Below are 27,089 nucleotides of genomic sequence, written 5' to 3' on the forward strand. Positions count from 1 at the left end.
CTTAGGGCACTAGGAGAGAGGAGGTTATGGAGGGAAACCCCAATCTTGAGAAGGAAATTTAGTCTTAAGTGTTTGTGTTACAGTGTATGAGTTATTGTAAAGCCAAAGCAGCATGGAAGTGGGGAGGAGAGAACCTGTGTAATTGTTGAGGATGGGGTAAGGAGTTGCTCTTTGCACACTTTTATTGTACTAAATTTTGTTTTATTTCAAATGTTTTTGCAGTCAATTCTCTGATTTCCAGTTAACAGAATGAAATACCACCAAAAAATAAAAATAAGCCTTTGTACTTCCAGTAAATTCAGACAGTCTAACTATTGTAACCATTCTGTGCCATATATATTTAAACAAAACTGTTTTCTTCACTTGGAGTTCTGTATAGAAATTGGTGGCAGAATATGGCTCCTGGTCATTAGAATAATCTTTGCTCCTTCTGTTTCCTCCGAGCCTTTTATCAGTTGAAGACATGAAACAATCTGAAAATGCAAAGGATCTGGTTGAAGTTTAAATTATTGTAAAGGACTAAAGAGTTCAGTAAAATAGATGAAAAAATAAATGTCTGTTTTTACACAGAGTTCCTTGGGAATTTAAAGAACATTTATAAAAAAAAAAAAAAAAAGGAGAAGAGGTGGAGGAAAGGAACAGTCAGAAGATTTGAACACTGGAGCAGAGGATTAAGGATACCTCTGTAGAACATCAACACTTAAAAAGGTATGTGAACTTTTACCTTCTGCTAGTAAGCCTGAGCTGAAAGTCAGCTGATCACTTTACCATTAGTCATCGTAAAATTTGTCATCTCATAATTTTCCTTACCATTCCAATTTACGGTACAATGTAGTACTTTTCTAAAAAGAAATATATGGGATTCTTTTTTGTCCATCTCCCAAATGGAAGGAATTTCTTGTTTTATTTTGTTTTTAGAATGTTTATATTACAATGGCTCCTAGAGGGCTAGGGTGACCAGGTGTCCGGTTTTTGACCGGAACACCCGGTCAAAAAGGGACCCTGGCGGCTCCGGTCAGCACCGCTGACTGGGCCATTAGAAGTCCGGTTGTGGTGCTGCGGCACTATGGCAGGCTAGTCCCTACCTGTCCTGGCTGGCACCGCGCTGCGCCCTGGAAGCGGCCAGCAGGTCCGTCTCCTAGGCGGGGGGGCCGGGGCGTGGGGCTCTGCGCTCTGTCCCTGCCCCGAGCACCTGCTCTGTACTCCTGGCCAATGGGAGCTGGGTGGGGCGGTGCCTGTGGGCGAGAGCAGCGTGTGGAGCCTCCTGGCCTCACCGCCTAGAAACTGGACCTGCTGGTTGCTTCCGGGGCACGCGGAGCCAGGACAGGCAGGGAGCCTGCCTTAGCCTCGCTGTGCTGCTGACCGGAACTGCCTGGATGCCCCAACCTGGAGCCCCCTCTTATACCCCAAACCCCTCATCCCTGGTCCCACCCCAGAGCCTGCATTTCCAGCCCAGAGCCTGTACACCCTCCTGCACCCCAACCCCCTGCCTCAACCTGTAGCCCCTTCCCGCACTCCTAATCCCTCAACCCCACTCCCTCAGCCTGGACCTCCTCCTGCACTCCAGCCTGGATCTCGTCCTGCATTCCTGGCCCCATTCCAGAGACAGCATTCCCAGCTCAAAGCCATTACCCACTCCCACACTCCAACCCCCTGACTCAATCTGCAGCTCCTTCCCCCACTCTGAATCCCTCGTTCCCACCCCCCAGCTGGAGCCCCCTCCTGCACCCTGAACCCCTCATTTCTGGCCCAACCATGGAGCCAGCATTCCCAGTTAGAGCCCTCACCTCCTTCCACACTCCAACCCCCTACCCATGCCTAGTGAAAGTGAGTGAGGGTGGGGGACAGTGAGCCACTCAGGGAGGGGGAATGTAGTGAGTGGGGGGCAGGGTCTCCGGGAAGGAGCGAGGCCTCAGGGCAGGGGCGGGGCTAGGGTGTTTGGTTTTGTGATAGGCACTGCACAAATATATAATGTGACATGGTCCCTGCCCAGAGGAGCTTACTCTTTTAAGATGACAAGTGACAGAGGAAAGCGAAGGAAGAAAGGTTAGACAAATGTTTGTTTACAACAGGATTTTTTTTCTATATAATACAGATAATATTTTGAATGTGTGGTTATTGTGGAAAAGCAGAGTCAAAGGAGTGTGTCTTACATTCCAGCAGTTTCATGATCATTCTAAAGTGTTGAGAGTGAAGTTCATAGTTGTGGGCCAGATAGTGAGAAAAGTCTGTCTCCCCTACTTACTAGTTTTCCATTTTTGAACATCAGTTTCATTGTTTCAGTGGAAAAATGCGGAGTCCGGTGGCACCTTAAAGACTAACAGATTTAGCTGGGCATAAGCTTTCGTGGGTAAAAAACCCACTTCTTCAGATGCCTGGAGTGAAAATTACAGATACAGACATAAATATATATTGGCACACGAAGAGAAGGGAGTTACATTACAAGTGGAGAACCAATGTTGAAAGCCAATTCAGTCAGGGTGGATGTGGTCCACTCTCAATAATTGATGAGGAGGTGTCAACACCAAGAGAGGGAAAATTGATTTTGTTGTGAGCCAACCACTCCCAGTCCCTATTCAAGTCCAAATCGATGGTGTTAAGTTTGCAAATGAATTGTAGTTCTGCAATTTCTCTTTGAAGTCTGTTTTTTAAGTTTTTTTGTTGAAGAATGGCTACTTTTAAATCTGTTATTGAGTGTCCAGGGAGATTGAAGTATTGTCCTACTGGCTTTTGTATGTTACCATTCCTGATGTCTGATTTGTGTTCATTTATCCTTTTACATAAAGACTGCCCAGTTTGGCCAATGTACATGGCAGAGGGGCATTGCTGGCAAAAGATGGCATATATCACATTAGTAGATGTGCAGGTGAATGAGCCTCTGATGGTGTCGCTGGGTCCTCTGATGGTGTCTCTAGAGTAGATATGGGGACAGAGAAGGCAATGGGATTTGTTACAGGGATTGGTTCCTGGGTTAGTGTTTCTGTGGTGTGGTGTGTAGTTGCTGGTGAGTATTTGCTTCACAAAGCTCAGCCACTAGGTGTGCCGTGGCCTCATCAGAGATACTGTTCCTGACAGCCTATAGTCCATCCTTGTGTGGAATATTGGTGTAAAGAGCTTCTACATCCATGGTTGCCAGGATGATGTTTTCAGGAAGATCACCAATTCATTGTAGTTTCCTCAGGAAGTCTTTGGTGTCTCAAAGATAGCTAGGAGTGCTGGTAGCGTAGGGTCTGAGGAGAGAGTCCAAATACCAGATAATCCTGCTGTAAGAGTGCCAATGCCTGAGTTGAGATGGGGCGTCCAGGATTTCCAGGTTTACGGATCTTGGGCAGTAGATCAAATACCCCTGGTCGGGGTTCTAGGGGTGTGTCTGTGTAGATTTGTTCCTGTGCTGTAGCAGGGAGTTTCTTGAGCAGATGGTGTAGTTTCTTTTGGTACTCCTCAGTGGGATCGGAGGATAGTGGCCTGTAGAATGTGGTGGAACGTTGTCTGGTAGCCTCCTGTTCATAATCAGACCTGTTCATGATAACTACAGCACCTTCTTTTGTAAAGTCCAGCCACGTGGAAGTTTGTGTGGAAGGTTTGTTTTATATGAGAGTCTCCAGTTTTGAGAGCTCATTCTTCTCCTGTTTGCTGTACAGGATGCTGATCAGGTGGTTCCTCAGTTTCTTTGAGAGTGTGTGGCATAATCTCTCATCATGGTCAGTGTAGTATGTCGATTGTAATGGATTTTTTACCTTCAGTCCATTTGTTATGATGTCCATCTGTTTGCACTTGGAGAGGAAGATGTCTGTCTGTATCTTTGTGAGTTTTTTCATAAAGTTGATGGATTTTCACATCATACGGCTAAATAATTTTAGTGACACATAGCTGTTATAGACTATCAATTCCAGAAGGTGAGATTTTGCCTCAAGTAAATTGCATAGCTCCTGTGGAGGGTTGTGAGGATCAGTATCAAAGCCTTGAACTTGAAGTTTAATGTGCTATCATTTGTATGTGTTGTTGCTGTAAACACTGGGATGTTGTCATGTACATCTCAATGAACAGCTACAATCATAAAGCTAACAGCATGCATAAGGAATGGATTGGAGAATAATTAATACAGATACTATTATATAAATCAATGATGTGGCCTCATCTTGAATATTTTATGTAATATTGACCATCCTATCTCAAAAATACTATTTCGGAACTGGAGTGGGTTTAGAAAAGAGCTATGAGCATGATCAAGGGCATGGAAAAACTCTTATATGAAGAGAGCTTGAAAAGATCAGGATTGTGTATCTTAGAAAGGAGATGAATAAGAAGGGACTTGATAAAAGTATATAAACAATGAATGGTATAGAGAAGGTAGAGTGGGCTTTTCTGTTCTCTTTCCCTCTCCCACCCCCAATCTAAGAACAAGGGGACTGTAACTGGGTCAGCCGTCCTGGTTGGGTATGTCCATGGTCTTTAAACCAGTCCAGCCCTGGTATGGGGCCGCATTCCCAGGGCTTCCTCCCTGGAAACACTATCTTCCTGTGGCCCTCCCCAGGCTCAGTCCCTGCAGCCAGAGAGGAGCTCCCTCAATGCTCCCCACCAGCAGACTGTCTTTGGCTCAGTCCTAGCAGCCAACCATGAGCCTCTCACCCCCGCGGTCCCTGCCAGCAATCTGAACTGTTCATGGCCCTGCTGCTCTTACAGGCAGCCAGGCCTGCAGTCATTTCTTCTCCAGCTTCAAGCAGCAACTAACTGCTGCTCTGTTCTGCAGTTTCTTTTTATAGGCCACTCCTGGCCCCTGATTGGCCGTTCCAGTAGGCCCTCTGGTTGCTTCCTCACAACCACGTTAGGCCGCTTGGAAGACCTCTCCATTGGTCCTTTCCTGGGATGGGTGTGGCAGATCCCTGAGGCCTCCAGCAGGGGGCCTTTGGGCCTCGTCCACCCTATCACAGGGACATTGAATGAAATTAAAAGGTGGGAAGTTCAAAACTGATAACAGGAAATACTTTTCACCCAATGTGGGATTAAAGTGTGGAACTCACTGCCATGGTAAGTAATTGGGGCCAAGAATTTATCAAAATTCATAAATGGATCAGATATCTAGATAGATATAAGGAATATTCAGAGTTGTTATAACCAATGATGACAAACTTTGGAAGGGATATTAAACTTCATGCTTTAGGTCTCAAGAATCCAGAGGTGGATCAAGAACTGGTTAAAGGGGAGATTGCAGCAGGTCGTACTGAAAGGTGAACTGTCAGGTTGGAGGGAGGTGACCAGTGGAGTTCCTCAAGGTTTGGTTTTGGGTCCGATTTTATTTAATCTATTTATTACTGACCTCGGAACCGAATGTAGAAGTGGGCTGATAAAGTTTGCGGATGACACAAAGTTGGGAGGTATTGCCAATTCGGAGAAAGATCGGGATAATCCTGCAGGGAGACTTGGATGACCTTGTAAACTGGAGTAATAGTAATAGGATGAAATTTAATAGTGAGAAGTGTAAGGTGATGCACTTAGGGATGACTAACAAGAATTTTAGTTATAAGCTGGGGACGCATCGTCTGGAAGTAATGGAGGAGGAGAAGGACCTCGGAGTCCTGGTTGATCGCAGGATGACTGAGTTGGCAATGTGACGTGGCCATGAAAAAAGCTAATGCGGTCTTGGGATGCATAAGGCGAGGTATTTCTAGTAGGGATAAGGAGGTGCTGCTTCCGTTATACAAGGCAGTGGTGAGACCTCATTTGGAGTACTGTGTGCAGTTCTGGTCTCCCATGTTTAAAAAAGATGAACTCAAACTGGAACGGGTACAGAGAAGGGCCACTAGGATGATCCGAGGAATGGAAAACCTGTCGTATGAAAGGAGACTCGAGGAGCTAGGTTTGTTTACCCTAACCAAAAGAAGGCTGAGAGGGGATATGATTGCTCACTTTAAATATATCAGAGGGATAAATACCAGGGAGGGAGAGGAATTATTTCGGCTCAGTACTAATGTGGACACGAGAACAAATGGATATAAACTGGCCGTCGGGAAGTTTAGGCTTGAAATTAGACGACGGTTTCTAACCGTCAGAGGGGTGAAGTTCTGGAACAGCCTTCCGAGGGAAACAGTGGGGGCGAGAGACCTCATCCTTTGGAGGGGATGGTTTGATGGGATAACGTGATTTTAGTCAATAGGTCAATAAGGTGCCATCGCAGGTAATTAGTATCAATGGTCAATGCGGGTCTGGCTGGAGAATCTTGCCCGCATGCTCGGGGTTCTGCTGATCGCCATATTTGGGGTCGGGAAGGAATTTTCCTCCAGGGTAGATTGGCAAAGGCCCTGGAGGTTTTTCGCCTTCCTCCGCAGCATGGGGCAGGGGTCGCTTGCTGAAGGATTCTCTGCGACTTGAAGTCTTTAAATCATGATTTGGGGACTTCAACAGCTGAGTCAAGGGAGAGAATTATTCCAGGAGTGGGCGGGTCAGCTTTTGTGGCCTGCATCATGCGGGAGGTCAGACTAGATGATCATAATGGTCCCTTCTGACCTTAAAGTCTATGAGTCTATGAGTCTATAAGACAGTGTTTATTAGAGGATTAGGATGAGACCTATGAGGAGGGTCTTAGGCCTGGTCCACACTAACCCCCCACTTCGAACTAAGGTACGCAAATTCAGCTACGTTAATAACGTAGCTGAATTCGAAGTACCTTAGTTCGAACTTACTGCGGGTCCAGACGCGGCAGGCAGGCTCCCCCGTCGATGCTGCGTACTCCTCTCGCCGAGCTGGAGTACCGGCGTCGACGGCGAGCACTTCCGGGATCGATCCGGGATTGATTTATCGCGTCTAGACAAGACGCGATAAATCGATCCCAGAAGATCGATTGCTTACGGCCGGACCAGGAAGTAAGTGTAGACCTGCCCTTAGATTATCCCGTATCTTCTCACTATGGGTTTCTTTGACCTTTCTCTAAAGCTTCTGGCACTGGCCACTGTCAGAGACAGACTATCGTACTAGATAGCTATTGCTGTACTGGATCCGAACCAGGGCCCATGTTCCTGTCTTTCACATCATGATTATGTCTCTGTGTGTTTGGAAACTTCTAACTCACCTTTGGGCACTACCACAATATACATAACAATCATAAGCTGGTGTGCATCCATTAGAGCTTTCTTAAGGTTGGTGGTCTCATCTCTGGGTACAGTACATAGCAATATTCAGGCTCTGAGGTCATTAATCATGACCAGATTTGAATGTGACTGGATAGGGTGGAATTTCCAAGTTAGACATTAATGGAAGAGAATACTCCTATGTCCATTTGTTGTTATTGTCCATTCTCAATCTGATTGTACATAGCGTAACGCCATCTTTGCCATTTCTCTTTTTTCTCCCAAGGTCAGACAGAGGCATCACTTTTTGAGGCAATGTCTTTTATGATTTCTGATAACCTGAGGAAAAACTTTTCCCTCCCCCCCGCCCCACCCCCAATTTCTACAAATTGGAATAGAGAGTGCCTTCCTGTCTCAATCTTCCCTCTGTTACATTGGCCATAAAGTCATTTCTTTCTGGATTTAGACTGCTTTGTGCCTCTCAATTTCTACCTCTAGTTTATTGTCACTGGTTCTGCATTTGGTGGGAATATGCCTTTAGTTTTGCAACATTTCACTGTTATGTGCTACTGTGCTACCATGATAAATCTCGTCTAGCTTGTTGCTGTTTTTTTAAAAATTTGTTCTTCCCAATAACTTGTATATTAGGTGCTGGTCTAGCACTTGAGCATTTTTTGCTTTTGGGTAGCATTCTTTGCTCTAGTCGTCAGGAGGTTAGCGTTGTTGAGCCCTGGGAGCAGTGATCTATATGAGTGGATCAGGCTTTCATTTGGATCTAATTTTTGATTCTCTAGTGCTTTGCACTAGAGTAGAGTTTGCTGCCCTGGTTGATATGAAACCAGAAATTCATTATTCTTTTCTGTATGTTTATTAGCAGGGGAACTCTGCCTTTTTTGCAGCTGTTGCTGCTGTGGTTCCTGTGCACGTAAGAGTGTGTGTTGGCAGTCAGTTAAGGCTGGATCTCAGGGTATGTCTACACTACGAAATTAGGTCGAATTTATAGAAGTCGGTTGTTTAGAAATAGTTTTTATAAGGTCGATTGTGTGTGTCCCCACACAAAATGCTCTAAGTGCATTAAGTCGGCGGACTGCATCCACAGTACCGAGGCTAGCGTCGACTTCCGGAGCGTTGCACTGTGGTAGCTATCCCACAGTTCCCGCAGTCTCTGCTGCCCATTGGAATTCTGGGTTGTGATCCCAATGCCTGATGGGGCAAAAACAGTGTCGCGGGTGATTCTGGGTACATGTTGTCAGGCCCCACCCTCCCTCCCTCCCTGCCCTGAAAGCAACGGCAGACAATCGTTTCTCGCCTTTTTTCAGCCCAGACGCCATAGCACTGGGATCATGGAGCCCGCTCAGATCACCGCGGCAATTATGAGCACTATGAACACCACGCGCATTGTCCTGGAGTATATGCAGAGCCAGGACATGCCAAGGCAAAACCAGGCGAGGAGGCGACGGCAGTGCAGCGACGAGAGTGATGAAGAAATAGACATGGACATAGACCTCTCACAAAGTACGGGCCCCAGCAATGTGCAAATCATGGTGTTAATGGGGCAGGTTCATGCCGTGGAACGCCGATTCTGGGCCAGGGAAACAAGCTCAGACTGGTGGGATCATATAGTGTTGCAGGTGTGGGATGAAACTTTCGCATGCGTAAGGGCACTTTCATGGAACTTTGTGAGTTGCTTTTCCCTGCCCTGAAGTGCCAGAATACCAAGATGAGAGCAGCCCTCACAGTTGAGAAGCGAGTGGCGATAGCCCTGTGAAAGCTTGCAACGCCAGACAGCTACCGGTCAGTCGGGAATCAATTTGGAGTGGGTAAATCTACTGTGGGGGCTGCAGTGATCCAAGTAGCCAACTCAATCAAAGAGCTGCTGGTATCAAGGGTAGTGACTCTGGGAAACGTGCAGGTCATAGTGGATGGCTTTGCTGCAATGGGATTCCCTAACTGTGGTGGGGCGATAGACGAACTCATATCCCTATCTTGTCACCGGAGCACCAAGCCAGCGAGTACATAAACCGCAAGGGGTACTTTTCAATGCTGCTGCAAGCACTAGTGGATCACCAGGGACGTTTCACTAACATCAACGTGGGATGGCCGGGAAAGGTACATGATGCTCGCGTCTTCAGGAACTCTGGTCTGTTTCAAAAGCTGCAGGAAGGGACTTTCTTCACAGACCAGAAAATAACCGCTGGGGATGTTGAAATGCCTATAGTTATCCTTGGGGACCCAGCCTACCCCTTAATGCCATGGCTCATGAAGCCGTACGTAGGCAGCCTGGACAGTAGTCAGGACCTGTTCAACTACAGGCTGAGCAAGTGCAGAATGGTTGTAGAATGTGCATTTGGACGTTTAAAAGCGTGCTGGCGCAGTTTACTGACTTGGATAGACCTCAGCTAAACCAATATTCCCATTGTTATTACTGCTTGCCGTGTGCTCCACAATATCTGTGAGAGTAAGGGGGAGACATTTATGGCGGGGTGGGAGGATGAGGCAAATCACCTGGCCGCTGATTGCGCCCAGCCAGACACCGGGGCGGTTAGAAGAGCACAGCAGGGCGCGGTGCGCATCAGAGAAGCTTTGAAAACCAGTTTCATGACTGGCCAGGCTACGGTGTGAAAGTTCTGTTTGTTTCTCCTTGATGAAACCTCCACCCCCTGTTCACTCTACTTCCCTGTAAGCTAACCACCCTCCCCTCCCCCCCTTCGATCACCGCTTGCAGAGGCAATAAAGTCATTGTTACTTCACATTCATGCATTCTTTATTAATTCATCACACAACTAGGGGAATAACTGCCAAGGTAGCCCGGGAGGGGTGGAGGAGGAGGGAAGCGCCGGGTGGGGTGGGGGAGGAGATAAGGACAAGGACACACTGCACTTTAAAACTTATTGAAGGCCAGCCTTCTGTTGCTTGGGCAATCCTCTGGGGTGGAGTGGCTGGGTGGCCGGAGGCCCCCCCCACCGCGTTCTTGGGCGTCTGGGTGAGGAGGCAATGGAACTTGGGGAGGAGGGCTGTTGGTTACACAGGGGCTGTAGCGGCGATCTGTGCTCCTGCTGCCTTTCCTGCAGCTCAGCCATACGCTGGAGCATATCAGTTTGATGCTTCAGCAGCCGGAGCATCGACTCTTGCCTTCTGTCAGCAAGCTGACGCCACCTCTCCTCTTCAGCCCACCACCTCTCCTCGCGTTCATATTGTGCTTTTCTGCACTCTGACATTGTCTGCCTCCACGCATTCTGCTGTGCTCTGTCAGCGTGGGAGGACATCTGGAGCTCCGAGAACATGTCATCCTGAGTGCGCCTTTTTCACCTTCTAATCTTCACTAGCCTCTGCGAAGGAGAAACATTTGCAGCTGGTGGAGGAGAAGGGAGAGGTGGTAGTTAAAAAGACACATTTTAGAGAACAATGGGTACACTCTTTCACGTTAAATCTTGCTGTTCACATTACACAGCACATGTGCTTTCGTTACAAGGTCGCATTTTTCCTCTTATATTGAGGGCCTGCCGGTTTGGTGTGAGAGATCACTCACGCAGTGCCAGGCAACAGAATTCGGCTTGCAGGCAGCCATGGTAAGCCACAGTCTTTTGGCTTTTTTAACCTTCATAACATGTGTGAATGGTTTCAAACAGCAGCGCCCTCATTTCCCATACCAAGCGGCCTTTGGGTTGGCCATTTAAAATGGGTTTGCAATTTAAAAGGAGGGGCTGCGGTTTCCGGGTTAACGTGCAGCACAAACCCAACTAACTCCCCTCCCTTCCCCCCCACACCCAATTCTCTGGGATGATCACTAACAGTGGGGAACATTTCTGGTCAGAAGAGCAGGAACGGGCACCTCTGAACGTCCCCTTAATAAAATCACCCTATTTCAACCAGGTGACCGTGAATGATATCACTCTCCTGAGGATAACAAAGAGAGATAAGGAATGGATGTTGTCTGCATGCCAGCAAACAACGGGACCATACGCTGCCATGCTTTGTTATGCAATGATTCCAGACTACGTGCTACTGGCCTGGCGTGGTAAAGTGTCCTACCATGGAGGACAGAATAAGGCAGCCCTCCCCAGAAACTTTTTGCAAAGGCTTTGGGAGTACATGAAGGAGAGCTTTCTGGAGATGTCCCTGGAGGATTTCCTCTCCATCCCCATACACATTAACAGACTTTTCCAGTAGCTGTACTGGCCGCGAATGCCAGGGCAAATTAATCATTAAACACGCTTGCTTTTAAACCATGTGTAATATTTACAAAGGTACACTCACCAGAGGTGCCTTGTGTGCCCTCAGGGTCTGGGAGCACACCTTGGGTGGGTTCGGGGGTTACTGGTTCCAGGTCCAGGGTGAAAAACATCTCCTGGCTGTTGGGGAAACCGGTTTCTATGCTTCCTTGCTGTGAGCTATCTTCAATGTCTTCATCATCATCTTCCTCATCCCCAAAACCTGCTTCCGTGTTTCGTGATTCTCCAGTGACGGAGTCAAAGCACAGGGTTGGGGTAGTGGTGGCTGCACCCCCTAGCATGCCATGCAGCTTCAGCGTAGAAGCGGCGTGTCTGCGGCTCTGCCCCGGACCTTCCGTTTGCCTCTCTGGTTTTGTGGTAGGCTTGCCTTAGCACCTTAATTTTCACGTGGCACTGCTGTGCGTCCCTGTTATGGCCTCTGTCCTTCATGCCCTTTGAGACTTTTTCTAATGTTTTGGCATTTCGTTTACTGCTGCGGAGTTCAGCTAGCACTGATTCGTCTCCCCATATGGCGAGCAGATCCCGTACCTCCCGTTTGGTCCATGCGGGAGCTCTTTTGCGATCCTGGGACGCCATCATGGTTACCTGTACTGATGAGCTCTGCGTGTACACCTGGGCTGTGCACCACGCTGGGCAAACAGGAAATTCAAAATTTCGTGGGCCTTTTCCTGTCTACCTGGTCAGTGCATCTGAGTTGAGAGCGCTGTCCAGAGCGGTCACAATGGAGCACTCTGGGATAGCTCCCGGAGGCCAATACCGTCGCATTGCATCCCCACTACCCCAAATCCGACCCGGAAGGCCGGTTTCAGTGCTAATCCTCTCGTCGGAGGTGGATTAAAGAAATCGATTTAAAGAGCCCTTTAAGCTGAAAAAAAAAGGCTTCGTTGTGTGGACGGGTCCAGGCTTAAATCGAGGTAACGCTGCTAAATTCGACCTAAAATCGTAGTGTAGACCAGGCCTCAGACTTCAGTCCCATAAAGTAGAATGGATTAGTTTGAACTATCATGGTTGTGTGACAGTAGTGATATTGGTTCCTTTTGGGTGTTAAAGGCCCACCACAATGCTTTTCCTTGTAGTGCTTTTATAGCCAGTCTAATATTCTTTTATATGTTTATTACGAACCCCAGGTATTTGTTTGTTCAGTCTTCATTTTACTCTGTTTTTGTTGTTTTGGGGCTCTTTCTGAAATCAAGGTTTGTCTTTAATAGGTTGACTTATAGGGCACATATATTTTAGGTTTCCATAGGCAACAGTATGACCAGATCATCAGCATACTTTAGGCATTCTCACATATTATTAAGAATTGTTCTATAATTTTATTTATTTTTACAAATGTAACTACTGATATCCTTATTTTGTTTTTGTTTGTTTATTTTGAAGGAAATACACCTCTACCCCGATATAACGCGGTCTGCTATAATGCAAATTCAGATATAATGCGGTAAAGCAGCGCTCCGGGGGGCGGGGCTGCTTTACCTCGTTAAATCCAAATTCGTGATACTACAAGCAATTCCTCTGCGCTCTCCCTTTACTTGCTGTGGCCTCCCTGCCCCAGCTCACCTCCACTCCGCCTCCTCCCACGAGCACCCCACAGCTCTGCTTCTCCCCCCTTCCTCCCTCCCAGGCTTGCTGCGTCAGGGAGGGAGGGAGGAGAAGTGGAGCTGTGGCGTGCTCGTGGGAGGAGGTGGAGCGGAGGTGAGCTGGGGCGGGGGGGGGCACAACAAGTAAGGGGGGGTGCAGAGGAACCGCTCCCCGCCCCAGCTCGCCTCCGCCTCCTCCCACGAGTGTGCCGCAGCTCCGCTTCTCCTCCCTCCCAGGCTTGCCGTGCCAATCAGCTGTTTGGCACGGCAAGCCTGGAAAGGAGGAACGGGGGGAGAAGCGGAGCGGTGGCGGTATGCTCAGGGGAGGAGGCGGAGGTGAGCTGGGGCAAGGAGTGGTTCCTCTCCCTACCCCGATATAACACGGTCTCACCTATAACACAGTAAGGTTTTTTGTCTCCCGAGGACCGTCTTATATCGGGGTAGAGGTGTAGTTATTTTGCTTATTCTCTGTTTCACAAACTCTGGTATTCTGTATGTTTCTCAAGTCATTGATGTTAGTGAGTTTTTATTAAACAAAGTTCAGGGGCATTGAATGAAGCATTAGAAATAATGTAACAATTTTGTGGCATGCTGAGCAGGGGAATACCAAACTTAATTTTTTTTTTTTTTGGTATATATCTACCCCTGGTATTGTCTCCTTGAATACTGCGTTACTGTAATGCTCTTTATTTGGGGCTACACCTTACCACTACCCAGGAACTTAGTTTCTGCAGAATGTGGCTATTCATTTGTTTGGCAGCTCTTCTCACAAGTAGTACATCATACTACTGCTCCATGATCTGCACTGGCTCCAGTTTGTTTTCCTGTGCAATAAAATGTATGGGTTTTAACCTATAAAGTCCTACGTGGTTTAGGCCATGGGTATCCTCATTGACTGCATGTGGGCCCTTGTAATACTTCAGCAGTTAGGATCAGCTGAAGTGCTTGGTCTTAGCCCCTTAATTTAATTGGGAGGGGTCTGGAGGCAGGGCCGTCTGAATTAAGAATCCTCCACTTTGGAACTTGTTTTCCCCGTTAGATGGCTAAAGGTTTTCATTCCCTCCCATACATGTTAATAAAACTTCTGGGTTTTTAAAAGGTTAGAGAATTCATACTTCTCAACCTTTCAATGTAAAAATGTGACAATAAAGATGATTATGAATAGGCTTGGAAGGATTAAATTTTTATCATTAAATGTCAAAAAAGTCAATTTCACCATACACGCACAAACTGATTAAAAACTATTTCCGTTAATAATCAAAATTTATAGATCGGCAAAGTAGGAAAAGTGCTACTTAATAAATTATTAGAATTAAGGATATTTTTGATGTGATGTTGAGAATTTGTGTTTTTAACCGTTATAAAGCTTAAACTTTTTGAATGTGTTAAATATCATTAAGTAATTGTCTGACCCCTCCAGTACTTTACTAAAACTGTGAAAATTTGCCAATAAAAATCTAGAAACACGCTTAAAAATAAAAATTGAATTCTGCCAAGCCTAATTATGAATATTATTTTAAAGACTCTACCATTAGATGGACATGTCATTAGTGTTGCTGCCTATGGCATAGTCCCTCACCGTCAACAATTTTCTTAGCTAAAATTTGCCAAATAGACTTGGTGACTTTTACATGTCCTTAACTTCTCCGAACTGGAGCGCTCATACCTGACATGACAGTTTCATAGAAGAAATGAATTTAAATTTTAAAAATGGTTGTTGTGCCTTTTGTTGACTTCTGACAGCAATGTCAAATTTGAAATCCCCTTAGCTTCCGTTTAAGTCTTTCACATTGAGAACATGGAAATTGTCAGTCTGTTACCCTGTTGCAGGTGTCTATCTTTATATGTGATATAAAGGTAATATGGTTAATAATTATAGGCCATGGAGGTAGCAATGTTTATAGTTAAAGGTTTTCTGACATGTTCCATTTTAAGTCCCTGTTTTCAATTGCTCATAATTTTGCCAGACTTAAACAATTTGGGCTGAAATTTTCCATGCTGGGTGTCTCCCTCAGGCTGATTAATTTTTTTTTTTTGGTGTGGAAAGTTTTGGCTAAAACAGTTCAGCTATTACTGAGAATGAAGTTGGGGAGAAATACGTTGTTTTGCCTACGTTAAAACAATTGTTAGAACTGTTTCACTGTGAAGCTCTAGCTTCTCCATGCTTTGACATAAAATTTGGCTGGGAGGTTGCTCTGATATCAGGAAAGTGCCTTTTGCTGTCCCTGTGATAATTTGCCCAGATTTGGCCAAGTTATAAGCCTTTGACAAATGTCAGTCCACACATGCTCAGAAGAGTTTTGTTAGGTTTTTGGAGACTAAATTCTCTGAGGATTCCGTCTATACTGAGCATGATCAATTTTCTCCTCCCCCATAGTTCCTGTGTGCTGACCGAATTGCATATGTGCAATGACTAAGCCTGCTTCAGCCCAGGGCTGCAGAGGCTGAGCAGGACTTGCCTTGCAATTGTACCTCCTGGCTTCTGTGGACCACCCTGCTGCTGAGCATATGAAGGAAGAGCAGGGAGACTGTCTTTCTTGTGCTCATGGCGGAGAAGGAGGAAGCTGCTTGATTAGAGTGCAGAGAAGTGAACAACTGGGGAAGAGATGCAAGGCTGGGTGGGGCGACGGGCAGGTGTTCGGGAGGAAGGAATAGAAGTTGGGGGGCAGGGGCAAGAGTAGAGTGGTGGAAGAAGGGCAGGAAGAAGGACAGGATCCAGGGAAATGGAGAGGATAGAAGCCATGGATGGGGGGACTCGATAGGAGTATGTGGGTGAGTGGAAGATGACCAGGCCAGGAACTGGCCGAGATTGTAATGGGGAGGTCTGGGGAAATGGGGAGGGTTGAAGGGGTAGCAGGAGGGGTGGTAAGGAAAAGAGCAGGCGAGAAGGATTGGGGCAGGGGGAGGACCCAGAGAGGGAGGATAGAAGCAGGTGGGAGATGGGACAGAGCCGAGGAGGTTAGCAACAGCAGAGAGATGGGCAGAAGCTAGAGAGAGGCTCAAAACCTCTGTAAACCCAACGGCAAAGTGTGTGTCCCATCCCTCTCTCTAGTGGCAGGTCTACATAAAGGTGAACAACCTTCTACTGTTACCAGTTACTCAGCTCAAGCAGCAGAGGACTGTGCTGTTGTTCTAAAGACCCCAATGCTGCTGATGACTCAAGTTGGGGTAAGTGTAGTTCCTCATGATGAAATTTTTGCTTTTTGAGTTTGCTTTTTAAAAAGCTTAGGAAATAAAATCCTCAAAAGCAATGGTAAAAGTATTATGCTAAGGTGGCAAAGTCAAGCACTCAACCTTAACTCTGGCAGTTCTTAACTTTTATCTGTTTTGTGAATGAGGCAGGGAATTGCAGGAAGGATATTCTTCGAGTACTTGCACATGTCCATTCCAATGTAGGTGTGTGCATGCCCCGAGCACTGTTGCCGAAATTTTTTCCCTTAGTGGTAGCTGTCAGGTCGGCTCCAGCAGGCAGTGTATTGGGCAATTCGCGATACTGTCCACTCCAGAGGTATTTGTGGCTGCTAGAAACCTGCTCACACTGCCTCAGAGATTCAGGACTTGACAGCGCTGGTTTCAGTGAGCAGCAGAGAACCCTCCCCCAGCTTTTGCGTGACACTGTGATCGGTCTCTAGGGGAAAACCTCCTGTGATAGCCTGGCCTCGGATTTCTCCACGGCATCGGTCACCAGCACTGAGAGGGTTGGCACTGCCATGGTCTCCTTGCTGCAGCTTGTCTTCCTTGTTGGAGTCCTACTCTCCACGCTGTTGTGACCGCTCAAGCTACTTCCCTCCCTATTCTGCTGGTACATCTGGTGCTATGGTGCTGCTGAGCACTTGGCCTATGGGACCATGGGGGCCAGCACCCATGCAATGGCCTTTCTGGAACCCATGGGGATTTCCCCTGGGCCAGGGCACTGTCTCAAGGCATTCATACTCTGTGGACTCGGAAATTAGAGTGCCTCCGGTACCGTGCTGTGAGACGCCAGACCCAGATTCCGGTGCCGAACGTCAAGAGCAGGTTTCACAGGTCGCAGTGGAGATACAATGAAGGGGCAGAGGCCCCTCAACCAGCTTTAGCTACCTCCTCCTCCTCTTCTCCAGATGAGGCACTGGTGGCAACCACCAATGAGAAGGACTGTCAGGGTCAAGCGGGGCTCACACCCCAGGCACAGGACCCAAAGAAGCTGGACTTGTTGGTAGGAAAGCCTACTCAATGGGTTGGCTGCAGCTCTGAATAGTGAATCAGCGAGTTTTGCTACGTCGCCATGATTTTAATACGTGGGAGGTGACGCAAAAATTTAAGGACGTGCTTCCCCAAGATGCCAGACTGGAGTTCTCTTCATTTGTTGAAGAAGGGAAGACAATAGCCTGGGTCTCCGTGCAGGCAGCCTTAGACTCTGCCAATTCTGTGACCAGATCAATGGCTATGGCTGTTACCATATGCAGGAGCTCATGATTACAGTCCTCGGGGTTTCTTCAAGAGGTACAGCAAACCCTCCAGGACCTCCCATTTGAAGGGTCCTCTCTCTTTTCAGAGCAAACAGACACCAAATTGCACAGACTTAAGGACTCTAAGGCTACCCTGAAATCTCTGGGTCTGTATAGTCTGGCAGCAGCCAGAAGACACTACAGGCCTGCGCAGGTTTGACGCTATTTCACGCAGCCTTCCAGACAGGACCAGTGGAGGAGGAAAAAGGGCTTCTGGCATAAACCCTCTACACCAACCTCCTCCTTAGGGCTGTTACATTCTGTCCCTAGACATTCGGGCACTTCAAAGCACTTGTTTTGATGACATGCTCAAGGACGACATCTCAATCCCCTCGATTCTGGATCCAGTTACCCCTTTGTTTTCCAACCGACTGTCCCACTTCCTCAATGCCTGGAACCATATTACCTTGGACCACGGGGATCTAAACACAATAGAATTAGGTTATACCCTCCAATTTTTGTCCACCCACCCTCCCCGTCCCTCTTTAGGGACCTTTCTCATGAGCAAATATTGGAACAAGAAGTCCAGTCCCTCCTTTGGGTGGGAGCCATGGAAGAGGTTCCTCACCATCTAAGAGGATAGGAGTTTTATTCACGTTACTTCCTAATCCCAAAAGCCAAGGGGAGTCTCAGACTGATCCTAGACCTGCGGTGGTTCAACCACTATCTAAAGAAATTAAAGTTCTGCATGGTCTTCTTGGCTTCCATCATTCCTTTGCCAGATCCAGGGGATTGGTATGCTGCCCTCAACTTAAAAGATGCATACTTCCACATATAGATTTTCCAAAGCACAGAGGTTCCTAAGAGTTGTTGTAAACCAGACTCATTACCAATTGGCAGTTCTGCCATTCGGGCTCTTGGCCACCCCACAGGTCTTCACCAAATGTATGGCAGTAGTAGCAGCCTTCCTCAGGAGAAAAGTAGTTCACATTTTCCCATATCTTGTCAACTGGCTAATCAAGGGCCAGTCCAGAACTCAGGTGGAATCAGACATCCATTTCATCCAATCGACCTTCCAGGCATTGGGCTTATTAATAAACAACCAGAAGTCTACCCTTAGCCCTGTACAAAGGATATAGTGCATAGGGGTGGTTCCGGACTCCTGAACAGGCGAAGACCCTGCTTCTGGAGGATCGTTTCTGCTCAATCTCGACCCTGATAAGCTCCCTTCAGGCACATCTGACCATGACAGTTCCAATATGCTTGAGCCTTCTGGGCCACATGGCATTATGCACATATGCGGTACAACATGCGAGACTATATCTCAGATCTTTCCAGGCCTGTTTGGCCGCGGTATATTCACCCTTGCAACATCATCTGGACACGATACTTATGTTCCCCTTCAAGTCCTCGACTCACTGACTTGGTGATTGAATCAAGGCATAGTCTGCGTGGGAATACCTTTTTTGAGGCCCCAACTATCCATGTATCTGATTTCTATGCCTCTGTGTTGGGTTGGGGAGCCCACCTTGGGCATCTCAGGACTCAAGGCCTGTCGTCTCAAGAAGAGCTCTCAATCCATATCAATATCAGAGAACTCAGCGCAGTCTGCCTGGCCTGCCAGGCGTTTTTAACCCACATTGCAGACAAGGCAGTCTCGGTTCTCATGGACAATATAATCGCCATGTGCTACATCAACAGGCAGAGTGAAGTGCATTCTTCCACCTGTCCCAGGAAGCAATCTGACTGTGGGAGTTCTGCATTACACACTTCATCTAACTAGAGGCATCTTACGTGCTGAGTACACAGAACTAACTTGCGGATCGCCTCAGCAGGTCCTTTCCCACTCACCATGAATGGTCCCTTCGAGTGGATGTGGCAAGGGACATCTTCCAGAGGTGGGGGACTCCCCTTATAGACCTGTTTGCTACCCAAAACAACAGGAAATGCCATCAGTTTTGCTCCCTGCAGGGCCACAGCCCAGGGTCTCTTATGGATGCCTTACCTGTTGGCCCGGATAACTCACCTCTATTACTGCCTTTCCCCAGTTCCATTAATTCACAAGGTTCTGTCGAAGATCAAGCAGGATCGAGCACAGGTCATCCTTATAACCCTGGTGTGGCCCAGACAGCACTGGTTCACCACCCTCTGAAGCTTTCCAGTGGAACCCCCAGTCCATCTCCCTCTGCACCCTCACCTGATCACCCAGGACCATGGTCAGCTGCTCCACCTGAACTTCGGTTCTCTTCATTTGTTGGCCTGGAACCTTCATGGCTGAATCCTGAAGAGCAAGCTTGCTTGGAGCAGGTTCGTAGAATCCTACTAGGGAGTAGAAAAGCCTACACCAGGGCAACTTACCTGGTAGAGTGGAAATGATTCTCTACCTGGTCTTCCCAACTCTGAGTTCCACCTACACAGTCCTCATTGCAATTTATTTTTTAGTACCCTGTGCTCTTGAAACAACAAGGTCTGGCCCTTTTCTTCAGTTAAGGTCCACCTGGTAGCCATTTCAGCCATCTGACCTAAGATTGACAACAGATTGGTCTTTTCGCATGAAATGGTAATTGGTTTTCTCAAAGGCTGGAGAGGATGTTCCCTCAGATAAAAGAACCGATCCCTCCTTGGGACCTAAACCTCGTCCTGGCAAAGCTGACAGGCCCACCCTTCAAGCTGCTAGCAACATTTTTAAAGTTTATTTTGAAAACTTTTCAGATTCGTTTTACAGCTATATCAGAAAATGAATGATTGTTTGGTTATTTCATCTACCAAAGGTAATTGAAGCAGATATTTATGAAGTCATTGGGAGGTGAACTATCTCCAATTCAACAGGTTAATCATTAATATTTGGAATGTTTTTTTGCCATGCTGTATTAGGAGGAGAACATCACCAGACAGACATTTAAATTGTTTTATTTAACTAAAACAACAACGTTATGTATTCTGGATTTTTTTCTTCAACAGCAAACATATAACAAAACAAGCATATAAATTTTTGAATTTAGTTAAACATTCACGTTTTTTAAAATCAGGTTTGTTTTTGTTAAAATTGTTTTTAACTAAAATAGTTAAATGAAATAGTCAATTTAATTTTTGTAGTTTTTTTAATATGTCAGCCAGGTCAACATGAGAAACTTAAAATATTGGCTTTTGCAGTTAACTCAGTTGTCTTCACCTTCATTTTCCTGTTTGTTCATAATCTGGAAAAGAAAAACAAGCTTTTTTCCTGCTTTTTCGGGTCCCAAATGATTTCTCAAATTGGAATGAATCAGTCCAAAGGAAGAAAATATTCTTTCTGCTCCAGCAGAAGAAGCTACTGCTGTTAAAAGTGAGGTTATCACTTCAACAGTCCCTGATTCCAAGTGCTTAAGTGACTTCCGTCAGTTCACTGATGTGACTTTCTTTAAAACGTCATCAGCAAACATATATTTCTTCAATTGTTCACCCTTAGCTCTGAAGTTTATTATAGTTGGCATTATGGAGGGATGATTGCTGGATGTCCATGTCATAGCCAACTCCTCTTCTTCAGCAGTTAAGGTTTCACCCTGGTACCAAGTATTGTGAGAATATTTGCAAGAAAATGAGCTGGAGATAGTGCTTGTCCTATTCGTTTTTTTAATGCTTGTAATTTAACTCTGTCATTAAATAAGATCTCACTCAGTTCCTTCCAAATTTCAACAGCGTCAGCAATAAAACAGCTGTTTCCCTGCATTTTGTTCAAGGCTACAGAAATAGGCTTCAGGCTACTCAGCATGTGGTCAGCATTTCTTTTAAGCCCAATGTTGAGAATTTTGGCTGTGACAGTGCCATCTATTTTTTCACGATTTTGTTCACAAACTGTCATCAGATTAGGCCAGTTCTTGATATAGTGCTCAAAACAGTCCACTACTGAGTTCCATTGCACGTCTTGTGGGAGGGTTAGCTTGGTTCCTCCCACTTTTTTCAGAGCAGCTGCTGCAAAGTGGTTGTTATGGAAGTATTTTGCAATTTCAACAACATTAGCCTTTATTTCTGGAACACTGAAGTCTTTGGCTAGGAGATGCATCAAATGAGCACTGCAACCGTACGTTATTTGCTTGGGACTCTCTTCACTCTCTCCTAAATAATTTCTTCTCATCTTGGATACATTTGCAGCATTGTCTGTGACTAAGCTGCATACTCGAGATTTGAATTTTTTTCCCACAGTTTGTTATAGCTTTTACTGTTACTTCTTGTAAGTATTCTGCTGTGTGCGCATTTCCTGATGTTTCAGTTGTTTCTGTAAGGAAGACATTCCCTTCTTCTGTTGTCACACAAGCACATAAAACAGGATCTTTTGCACACTGCTCAATTTCTCTTTCATACACTTTATCCAGCAATTTGCCTGCGACATTTGCTCTTTTGGATGGACTGTATCCTGGTCTTAATGACTGAATCATGTTAATGAAGTGTGGGTTCTCAATCATATGGAAAGGAGAGTTTGTTGCATAAACAAACAGAGCAATTTTTTCATCAACGATCTCTTTTTGTAATCTACTGGTTCTTATCACAAATTTATCTATGCTTGTTTCTGAATGATGGAGATTTTTTTTCTTTTTGCTACAGGTAATCTACTATGGCTATGTGACATAGATGATGTGACTGAAACACTATCATTGGCAGATAACTCTGAGACTATAGAAAATGATGGTGATCTTGAAGGAGGATAGTCTTCAGAATCCTGTATGTTGAGGATGGATTCTCCTGAACAAAATAAGTCAAAGCAGTTATTTAATTATTATTAGCATACTGCTCATTTAGTATTACTCATTGCATTCACTGACACTCAGTACTACTTTAAAGGTGAAATTGTAAAAGGAAGATCTGCCTATTTCAGCTATTTATTTTTTATCACAACTGCATCTAAAATGATAGTACCATAGAGTAACAACTATATTTTTTGCTCAAACACGAGAATTAAAGAATAGTCCAGAAGGAAGACAGGCAGTCCTTAAGAAAGAAGTATGAAATAAAAAAGTTCACCAACCTGAAGATCCTGCATGTTCAGACATGTTCCTTTCCTCATCTTCAACGCAGCTTCCTCCTGAGAAGGAACACTTCTCATGATGTTGTTTCAGTCGGGAAACCAGGCCTTGCATTTCTTTGATGCACTGTTTGCATTTTGCACGCATACCTCTCTTACCCACAGGTAAAGGAACTTAATTTAAATATTCCAAAACTGGGTCTCTTTTATGGCCTGCTGCCATTATAGGTTTTCACTTCTAGTGAGAGAATGGTATGGTAGATCTCAAATCAATGAAGGCTACACTCAGAAAGACCTCAAGACTTCTGGAATATGCTGATCAAACAGTTTCACTTTTGTTTCTACCGCCTGCTCCTCCCTTCTCACACTTATCTCCAGACTTCTTCTCCTTGTCCAGATCTATTCCGCCCCCAACAATCTTCTATTCATTTAACTTTTTGAAACTTGCACTTTTAGAGAGAGGTAAGGGATTAACTCTTTGTACACAAATTTGCAGAGGGACAATAGGGTTGAGGTCTGTTATTTCTCACCCCTATATATTATTTATTTATTTATTTTAAAAACATTTTTTTGCTGTTAACAAGCATGTTATATCTGGAGACACAAATCCACAGTTTGAGAACTGCAAAACTAAGCATCTCTGATGGTATCTTCTGGACTGAGCCCCATTGGGTAGATAGAAAGATTAACCTAAATAATCTATACAGAAGCCCCTGGAACCTCATAAGATTGGGTCCCTAATCCATTAACTATTGGAACCCATTTACAAAACTTTTCTTAAACATTACATGAATATATTGTCTCATATTATAGAATTAGAATTTATAATCCCTATTCAATGATGAGATATCTTTGAGTTTTAATTAAGATAGTTTTTTCCCTCAAAAAACACTTTATCCAAAAATCCAATTTAAATTAAAAAAATCTGATTTTATTTTTTTTTAAATCATTGATTTTTATCCACCCTGACTAATTCTGTATTCAGTGCATAGTTTGGATGATGTGCAGTAAATAATGAATGGGGCCACACATAGATTGATTAGGGTAAAAAGAAATATTGAAATCTTGCCCATCTGGTGAGCACCATCCCTTCTGAATGAGCAAGGAGTCCTGTGGGGGAAAAAATAGTATGTGATCATATAATCAAAGCAGTGACATCACAACGGGGGCAGGAGGGGAGCGGGCAGGGAGCTATGGTCCTCAAACTTTTTGCCACGGCGAACCTAGCCCCCTTCCGATCCTCCCCCTGAGGGCCCCGGTCAGGCCAGCAGCTGGTGGAGCCAGGCCAGGGATCCTGGGCAGTTGTGGAAGCTGTGTGGACCCGCCACCTGCCCACAGTGCGGGAGGCCAAAGAGCATCCCCTGGCCTGCGTACCTGCCTAGGGCAGGTTGAGGGTCTGCGCTGCGGCTCCCCATAGCTGCCCACACGGCTCTTACCATGGCCAGGCTGCAGCTCCAAGACCCTGCCCCCCGGCTGGAGCAAAAGACGCGGACAACTGTGGGGAGCCTGGGTCCCTCCCATCTGCTTTGGTGGGGTGTCTGGGGGGGAGGGCTCCCTGGCCTTGCTGTGGCTTCTGGCTTGACTGGGCGCATAGCCTCGGGAGGAAGAAGGGGGGTCGGGGCAGGCCTTGGGGGGAAGAGGTGGGGACTTGGGGGAAGGTGTGGGGTGGGGGGCATGGCCTTGCAGGGAAGAGGAGGGGCCTCAGGGGGAAGTGGTGAGGCAGGACCTTGTTGGGAAGAGGAGGGTAGGGGGTGGGGCCTTATGGGGCCAGGGCCCCGGACTCCCCCACTTTTGGGAAGGCTCTTCTGCCCCTGAATCTAAGACTGTATCATAATGCATATTCACAAAGGGGCTGAATCAAGGTTGCACTGGTAGCCTTCCTTCTGGCATTTCTGAACTTTGGAGCACTTGATTTTGAAACCTTAGTAGTCTTTTTATATTGTGTTTGGGTTTTATATATGGCTGTTAGCCTTCTCGAAACTGATTCCCAAAGTGTTAACACCTGACAATTGACTAATTACTAGGAATTTTGTGGGCTATCAGGAGCAGTGTACTGTGAAGAAAGGAGGCTCTATGGTTACTAGCAGTCGGGCAGGATAATCTGGGATTTTTGTCTTGTAATAGATCTGTTTCCATTGATCTCTGTCTCAACTATTTAATCAAACCAATCTATTTAGTTTGGGAATTCAATGTATCTTATGTACTTATATGGACCTCTTGCCATATTATCTAAGAACTTCAAAATTTTTAATATATTTATCTTCACAAACATCCCTGTGAGATAGGGAAGTACTGTTACAGTAATATTTTATGCAGATGGAGAAGTAAGGCACAGAGAGACTGAGCAGTTTGCTCAAATTCACACAGGAAGTCTGTGGTGGAGTAGCAAATTGAACTTGGATCTCCCAAGTCCTAGGTTAGTGCTTTAACGCCAGGACCGCCTTTGCTAGCTGTTTTCTAAGTGGTTAATGTGCAAGACAGAGCTGAGTCTTGCTGTTGAAAATTGTGGCTGACTGACTATATTAGTTCAGAGATGAGTGGTTAAATTAAAACAGTTGCTTCTTGCTTTAAATTTCAATATGTGTCATAACTTTGTGATCATTAAATTTTATAGGTTCCTCTTTCAATATCTTTCTCATTAATTTTCTGTCTGCAGATGTGGTGACTAGAAGAACCTCTATTGTTGCCCATAGCGCATATAGTGCCTTATAAAGATGGGGTTTGGAAGTGACCTGAAGTATTCTCATGATGCTTTGTTAAAATTGCAAGATTGGGAGTTACGACTACTGGAAACTGTGAAGAAATTTATGGCCATGCGAGTAAAAAGTGACAAAGAATATGCATCCACTTTACAGAATCTTTGTAATCAAGTTGATAAAGAGAGTACTTCCCAACTGGATTATATTAGCAATGTATCCAAGGTAAGAGAAGATTATTTAGAAATTGAAATTGAGGAATCATTGTTTTAATTATTATATAGAAAAGGTAGTTGGCTGTTAACTCCTTTTTTTCTTCGTTATAAAGTAAATTCAAAGATGAACTTGAAAAGTGTCATTGTCCTGTGGTGGTTTTGTCCCTTTGTGGGTGGATCTCTTAAGCCACTCTGAGCCTTGTGTTCCATCTACTTTATTCTCCCACCTTTCCCATTTTCCTTCTGTGTTAGAACATGTGCCCACTGGACTCCACTAATGCAGTTTTAGTAAAGAGTTTGAAGTGAGGTGCGGCAGTCCCTGGGCAGAATGTGTATCATGCCAACTCTTCTTTTGGACTGAAAAAAGTGGACCAAGCTAGAATCCCTAATTTTGAGCTCTGGTATTGTAGACCCTGGGCTGACCCACCTATTCTTATGTTTAGGGATTATAATATGTTGTCGTAAGATTTTTTGTTAAATAGAAACTATTGTTCATACAATGTAGAGGTTGTGATAAAAATAGAAAAAAGCCAGGAAATTCAGAGGTAAGGCTGACATTCTGACCATTAAAAAGAACAGGAGTACTTGTGGCACCTTAGAGACTAACAAATTTCTGACCATTATTCACACCATGGTGTGTAGTTGTAAAAACAAAGCATTAATTAAGGCCAAAGTTTCTCAGACTTTTTCTCATAATTGTAATATTGTTAAATATAGTATTTTGTATACAGTTTAAAATAAAAAAATCTTTTATGAAAGGTTAAAAAAACATCCATTATGTACTGAATAGATACAAAACAGGTACAGCAATGGCAGTGGCAAAGCAAGTGTCCCCACTTCACCTGTTAATAAGCCTTAGGCCTGACTTACAGCTGCTTTGGTAGTTAGAGGTCTATTCTGTCTTAATGGCTTCTTCAATTCTTGGCCTCTCTGCTGAAAATGCTGGACTGGAGCAGCTCACTTATTTCACAATGGGCACCAAATAGTTGTTAGTTAATGAATTTTAATCACTTTTAATATGAATTGGACTTGAACAAGTGACCACTTGTCCTTTATCTATCTTGAATCACACATGATAGAAGAAGAGTGGGTAAACCTCCCCTCTTTCTAGGCACTAATGGAAACAACTGACCCAACCCCCTCCAAAAAAAAAAAAAAAAAAATTCATGACACCTTAACTTATGAGTAATTCTGCATTTTAGTCACGGGTGTTTTTTAGTAAAAGTCATGGACAGGTCATGGGCAGTAAACAAAAATTCATGGCCCGTGACCTGTCCATGACTTTTACTATATACCCGTGACTAAGACCTGGCGGAGGGGGAGGTGGCTCGGGAGTGCGGCCCAGGGGCCCCGCAGGTGCTGGGGGGGATGGCCCGGTGGCTGCTGGGGAGAGGGTAGTCGTGGCCCAGGGGGACACCGCGGGTGCTGGAGTGGGGGAGGGCGTGTTGGTGGGGTTGGGGCAGGCTCCCTTCCTGGATCTTGGGAAGCGGCAACCCCAGCTCCTAGCTCCACATGCTGTCTCTGCTACGCCCCAAGCCCCGGTTCTGCAGCTCCCATTGGCTGGGAACTGCGGCCAGTGGAAGCTGTGAGGGCGGTGCCTGCAGGTGGAGGCAGCATGAGGATCTAGGAGCTGAGGGAGGGGAGTTCCTGTCGCCCTCACAAAGAGGTGGCCCCCCCCAGATAAGCACCACCCTGCACCCCAGCTTTGAGCCACCCCCTGCAAACTCATGCTGCTGGGGCTCGAGTCTGCCCCAGCAGTGTCTGGTGCGTCTGGCCCGGGGGCTGCCCGAGCTGCTCAGGTGGCCCCCGGGCCAGGCACACTGGCCACTGCAGAAGTCACGGAGGTAACGGAAAGTCACGGAATCTGTGACCTCCA

The 27,089-nt window shown here is 45.7% G+C and overlaps 1 protein-coding gene across 2 annotated transcripts in view; it reads left to right on the top strand.

Annotated features, from left to right (window-relative positions):
- Positions 1 to 597: 597 nt before the first annotated feature.
- Positions 598 to 27,089, top strand: part of FER (FER tyrosine kinase) — a 388,439-nt gene continuing 361,947 nt past the window's right edge. The window contains exons 1-2 of one of the 2 annotated variants that reach the window (XM_029910950.1): positions 598 to 708; positions 24,959 to 25,223. In XM_029910950.1, coding sequence (XP_029766810.1) covers positions 25,017 to 25,223 — 207 coding nt within the window. In that variant the 5' untranslated portion in view covers positions 598 to 708; positions 24,959 to 25,016. The remainder of the gene's footprint in view (positions 709 to 24,958; positions 25,224 to 27,089) is intronic. The other variant, XM_029910951.1, reaches the window with a different exon arrangement.

This window comes from Terrapene carolina, unplaced genomic scaffold (assembly GCF_002925995.2).
Source record: "Terrapene carolina triunguis isolate 2854851 unplaced genomic scaffold, T_m_triunguis-2.0 Scaffold69, whole genome shotgun sequence".
NCBI classification, from domain to species: Eukaryota; Metazoa; Chordata; order Testudines; family Emydidae; genus Terrapene; species Terrapene triunguis.